The 6,140-nt window shown below is 36.8% G+C and overlaps 1 protein-coding gene across 1 annotated transcript; it reads left to right on the plus strand.

Moving 5' to 3' along the window:
• Window positions 1-1,387: 1,387 nt before the first annotated feature.
• Window positions 1,388-4,090, plus strand: LOC124897902. The gene is made up of 2 exons (XM_047411502.1): window positions 1,388-1,590; window positions 3,493-4,090. Exons 1-2 carry the CDS (start codon window positions 1,388-1,390, stop codon window positions 4,088-4,090), a joined length of 801 nt encoding a protein of 266 aa, XP_047267458.1.
• Window positions 4,091-6,140: the final 2,050 nt, after the last annotated feature.

The following is a 6,140-nucleotide window of genomic DNA, read 5'->3' on the forward strand; positions in this document are numbered from 1 at the left end:
GTTAACACTCCGTTTATCCTATGTAAACTTTCCTTAATAGTTTGCCCTCATCAAAATGACTCAATTATATATTTCAGAATAATTTAACTTTAAAATTCTCATTTTACTATAATAATTTATAGTCACATGTCTAAAGTTTATTTTAGCCGTCATGTTTCAAAAGACTTCCTTTATTTCTTAAAATCACTCCCTATGACACATAGCTTTTAAATAAAGAATTAATAAATTTGTGGTAAAAGACTTCCTTTTTTCCTTAAACGCACGGCATTTGAAACCAATACAAACAAACTTGCTTCAGAAGAATCCGGCATCGGAAGCATAGCCGTAGTAGGAGCATCGGAGTTTGATTCCATTAGCGTAATTTGTTTAGTGTAAATACCAAGTCCCTCTCCTTCATCTTGGAAGGAATAAAACCGACAGTTATGTCGCGACTTTAAAAAAAATATGTTGTCGTCTCGGAAATGTAAACACATTCGCTGGCCTCCCACTATTGAGGCATATATGGAATCAACATCGTCGGGTGGCTGTATGACACATGAACATTAAAAAGAGTTTGAAATCTGGAGATTTGAGAACTTCAACAATTAAATCGATGCTTTCACTATGTAATATCTAAGTAATAACTAATTATCACTATGCAATATAAGTAATAACTATTATAATTAGAAAAGAAAAAAAAGAAACTTCGTGGACTGTATTTACTTGATCTCGCCATCATAGAGACGATAGTCATGGACAAACAAGCAAGCCAACTTATTTTTTGGACAAAGTAGACCGATAACAAACACGTATTGTCTTTCATATTATTTTGGAACATACACGGCGACCTGTTCCATTGATGTGTAATACTGATAGGAGTAGGTGTTCAACTAGTTAGTAGCATATTGCTGAGTCAGCTGTATAACTTGTTAGAGGTTGTTAGACAATGATTAGTTAGTGGCAATGAGCTGTCAAATAGAGTGTTCTAGAACAAAGGTAGTTATTAGATATTTTGATGTCTATATAAGGCACAACCATGAGATTGTAACACAAGTTGAAAAAAGGCAGTTATAATTTTGATATTTCTTCTCTTCTTATCTCCATCAATGGAGTCTTAGCAAGTATTTTCACATGGTATCAAAGCCATGAGTTCAATACTAAGTGTTTTTTATCAACACTAAGTGGTTTTCGATCACTTTTCACTGATTTTTCTGCGCATTTTGAATCACTGAGTTCAGTTTTTTTGTTTTGCAATTCCAATTTATATTACAGATACATTCTATCAATCATGGTGCCTAAAATCGATCAAAGTGATCCACTTTTAATTAGTGCATCTGAGAGTTCCAGTGTTGTACTTGTTTTAATCAATTTAAATGGTTCAGAAAATTATAGCTTATAGAGTCGATCGATGCGTATTGATCTCTTAGGGAAGAAGAAGTTTGGATTTTTCACTGGTGCCTGCAACAAGGAATCATATAGAGAGGAACTTCATGAGCAGTGGGAAACATGTAATGCAATTGTGCTTTCCTGGATCATGAACACTGTGAGTGAGAGATATGGTATTGTTTATGCCACGAATGCTTGTGCAGTTTGGGAGGATTTGAAGGAAAGGTATGACAAGGTGAATCGTACGCGTATATACCAATGACATCACGAAATTAATATGCACTATCAAGGTACAGATTCTATCTAAGCCTATTTTACCAAATTGAAGAGTCTATGGAGTGAGTATGATGTACTAGTGCCAAATCCTAGTTGTGCTTGTCCTACGTCTAGAGAGTACTTAGATCTTATGTGTCAACTTAGACTTTTACAGTTTTTAAGTGGCCTGAATGAGTCCTATGACCAAGCTAGAAGATAGATATTGCTCAAAGGAGTGACTCCTACTCTTAATCAAGCTTATGCTATGCTTATAGAGGATGAAATCCAACATTCAGTATGATGACTGTGAATGATAGATTAGAACCACTTGCTAGACAAATGAATCAAAATTATGTTTTTGGACAAAGCAACTCTAATTACAAAGGCAAAAAGTATGATTATTGTCATCTATTGGGTCACACCAAGGAAACTTGCTATAAGTTTGTAGGGTATCCAAATGACTGGAAGAACAGGAAGAAACAAGGCTACAACTCTAATTTCAGATCATAGTATACTGGCAGTAACAACCTATCCATAAACAATGGTGGTAACAACTTTGCCAACACTGGTGACAAGTCTATTTCTCATGCTTCAACTATGGTAGCTGGTCAAGTTGATACTAATAGTTCTAGTCATGAAGTAACTCACACACCAAAGTCCAAGCCTCACATATTCACTGAGGAAGATTACACTCAAATTATAACTATGTTGAAAAAAGACACAACAAACATGAAACAAGTCAATACAATAGTTATTACTACTTGTTTCTTGTCCAAGGCGTGTTCTAACAGTTTGATTGTAGACTCAGGTGCTAAACATCATGGGTATGCACATAGACACTTATTCAAATAAGGTACCAGATTAGACCCCAAGCATGTGGATAAGTTGCACCTTTCGACAGGTGATGAAATGACAATCTCACACACTGGAGTAGCCCACATTTTTGCATATGATGTGTCAAAGATGTTCTACATGTTCCAGACTTTAAACTCAATTTGTTGTCTGTTGCCAAGATAACCAAGGAACATTCATGTTTTGTATCCTTTTATCCTGATTTTTGTATATTTCAAGACCTCTTCAATGGCAAGGTGAAGGGGATTGGTAGAAAAAGGGGTTGACTCTATGTTCTTAAAGGTGGTTGGATAAGAGGTACTAAACAGTCAGGATCAAAAGCCAGTAGATTCATTGTAGAAGTCTCCACTTCGAGTTGCAGCTTATGGCACCAAAGGCTTGGACACCCTACTGCTCAGGTTCTCAAGTGTTTAGACATTATGATGAACACTGGTAATGTAAATGTGTTGAATAAATGTTCTGTGTGTCCACTAGCTATACAGACAAGGTTGTCATTCCCTTTAAGTACTACTAGATGCTCTACATGTTTTGAACTTGTACACATGGATTTATGAGGTCTATATAAAACTTCTACTTTTGACAACAATTACTATTTCTTGACTATGGTAGATGACCATAGTAGATACACTTGGGTACACCTGTTGCAGCTAAAGTTTGAGGCCATAGTGGCCATTAAGATATTTTTTTCCATGATTAAGACTAAGTTTTGCATATTGGTGAAAATCAGTAGACACTAAATTTATCAACTCTCAGTGTAAGACATTGTTCTAGTCCCTGGACATACTACATCAGACCAGCTGTCCTCACACTCCTCAATAGAATAGAGTTGTGGAGAGGAAGCACAGAAACATATTAAACATAGCTAGAGAACTTTAGTTTCAGTCTCACTTGCCCATTAAGTATTGGATACTGTTTAAAGGATGTAGTATATCTAATGAACAAGTTGCTATATTCCATTCTAAGTGGTAAGAGCCCATTTCAGTTGATGTTTTCCAAGTATCCCAAGTTATCACATCTCAGGGTATTTGGATGTTTATGCTATGTCACTATCCTCGCAAGAGGAGATAAGTTCACAGAAAGGGCAAAACCTATAGTCTTGGAGGGATATTTTGAATCTGAGAAGGGGTATTTACTACTGGATATCACCTCAAAGAAACTATCAGTCAGTAGAGATGTTGTGATTCATGAAGATACATTTCCTTTTTCTTCCTCACCAGCACAAAATAAACAAGCTTTCTCATCTGTAAAAAATATTACTGAATATTCGTTGATACCCACAGATGAAGAAATACTTCATGAAACAAATACTAAGAGTGTTATTGAAGTAGCTCCAATTGAAGAGGGTGGAATTTCTAATGCTGCAGTCCTTGGTACAGCTTCCCCTAGCACCAACCATAAAGAAACACGTCAAGATGAATATTCCCCACATCAACCCTCTTCCAGTAGACCAATAAGAACAAGCAGACCACCAGTGTGGATGCATGATTATGTTGATACTTCCAGAAACCAGAGATGCAAATATCCATTAGCGAACAACTTATCTTACAAAAATCTGAGTCCTACTTATCAGTGCTATTTAACTAAATTCTCCACCTTGATTGAACCTCAGCACTATTAGCAAGCCATAAAAGATGAAAGGTGGGTGGAAGCTATGAAGTTAGAGATTCAGGCCTTGGAAGTTAACAACACATGGATCATTATTGATCTACCTAAATAGAAGAATACTGTTGGTTCCAAGTGGATTTAAGAAATCAAATATCTAGAAAACGGTGATGTAGAGACGTTCAAAGTAAGGTTAGTAGCCAAAGGATATAGTCAATAGGAGGGGTTAGATTATACTGAAACCTTTTCACCAGTGGCTAGGATGGTGACAGTTAGGTGTGTAATTTTAATAGCTGCATCTAAGGTTGGAATCTTCATCAAATGGATGTGCATAATGTATTCCTCCAAGGGGATATTGAGGAGAAAGTCTACATGGAAATTCCAGAAGGATTTAGAAGTCAAGGGGAGCACAAGGTATGTAAGTTGATTAAATCCTTGTATGGTCTTAAACAGGCCTCCAGGCAGTGGAATCTTAAGCTCACTCATGCCTTACTTGATGCTGGTTTTACCCAAAGTGCACATGATTATTCCCTATTCACTCTGAATCAAGGTAATGATACTGTTATAGTTTTTGTTTATGTTGATGATTTTCTAATCACTGGAAGTAGTTCCTCTTTGATCAATGCTACCAAAATCAAGTTGCATCAGTAATTTAAGATGAAGGACTTAGGGGATCTCAAATATTTTTTAGGCATTGAAGTTTTAAGATCAACATCAGGGATCATTCTGAACTAAAGGAAGTATATTCTAGATTTAATTACTGAAACAGGTCTTAGTGGTGCTAAGACTACTATTACTCCCTTAGAGTCTAATGCCAGGCTCACCTTCATTGAGTATGATCAATCCACAGGTGCACAAGGTGATGAACTATTGTCTGACATTTCCTCTTGCCAAAGACTTGTTGGTAAACTTAGGTATGCCACTATTACAAGGCCAAACATTAACTTTGCTGTCTAGAATCTCAACTAATTCGTGCAACCTCCCAAGAAGTCTCACTGGGAAGCAGCTACTATGGTAGTCAGGTACCTTACAAATTCTGTTGGCCAAGGTGTCTGGTTGAAGGCTGGACCTTCTAATACTCTGACTTGTTGGTGTGACTCTGATTGGGCTTCTTGTCCAAACACCAGAAGATTAGTTATTGGTTATGCAATTCACTTTGGTGAATCGCTCATATCATGGAGGTCCAAGAAGCAACACACTGTTTCCAGGAGTTCTGCTGAAGCTGAGTACAGAAGCATAGCTTCAACAGTTGCAGAACTCACTTGGTTGGTTGGGTTATTTCAAGAACTTAAGGTCACTTTCACTCTCCCCATTTCATTTTATTGTGACAGTAATTCAGCCATCCAATTGGCCAACAACCCTGTGTTCCATGAGATAACCAAACACATTGAGATTGACTCTCATTTCATTAGGGACAAAATCAAAGATGGCTTGATTAAGGCTCTATATGTTCAGTCTCATGATCAACTTGCTGATCTGCTTACCAAGGGACTAATTCTTGCTAAACATGATCACTTACTTAGCAAGCTTGGTGTGCTAAATGTTCTGCACCTTACAGCTTGAGGGGGAGTGTTTTTGGAACATACACGGCTTCCTGTTCCATTGATGTGTAATACTGATAGGAGTAGGTGTTCAACTAGTTAGTAGCATATTGCTGAGTCAGCTGTATAACTTGTTAGAGGTTGTCAGAAAATGATTAGTTAGTGGCAATGAGCTGTCAAATAGAGTGTTCTAGAACAAAGTTAGTTATTAGATATTTTGTTGCCTATATAAGTCACAACAATGAGATTGTAACACAAATTGAAAAAGGCAGTTTTAATTTTGATATTTCTTCTCTTCTTAGCTCCATCAATAGAGTCTTAGCAAGTATTTTCAAACATATACTTCTTATCTTGAAAATAAGCAGTAGAAAAAATGCTCTTGATATTCGTCTCCGTTGTCCTTGGCTTTGTTACAACATGGAACCTCCAGTAATCACGGTTTCACTTTAAGTCATCCCAATAGCCTATTATCCCCATATGTCTCCACAACCATACAGTTCCAAAATATCTCTATGATAGGGTCTA

The sequence above is a fragment of the Capsicum annuum genome, chromosome 4, assembly GCF_002878395.1.
Source record: "Capsicum annuum cultivar UCD-10X-F1 chromosome 4, UCD10Xv1.1, whole genome shotgun sequence".
In the NCBI taxonomy this organism is placed as follows: Eukaryota; Viridiplantae; Streptophyta; class Magnoliopsida; order Solanales; family Solanaceae; genus Capsicum; species Capsicum annuum.

Bases quoted from the DNA above. Each gene is read 5' to 3' on its own strand.
- LOC124897902 (XM_047411502.1), top strand. From the start codon at position 1,388: ATGCGTATTGATCTCTTAGGGAAGAAGAAGTTTGGATTTTTCACTGGT. The intron at 1,591-3,492 runs GTATGACAAGGT...ATCACATCTCAG, and splicing joins TGGGAGGATTTGAAGGAAAG to GGTATTTGGATGTTTATGCT.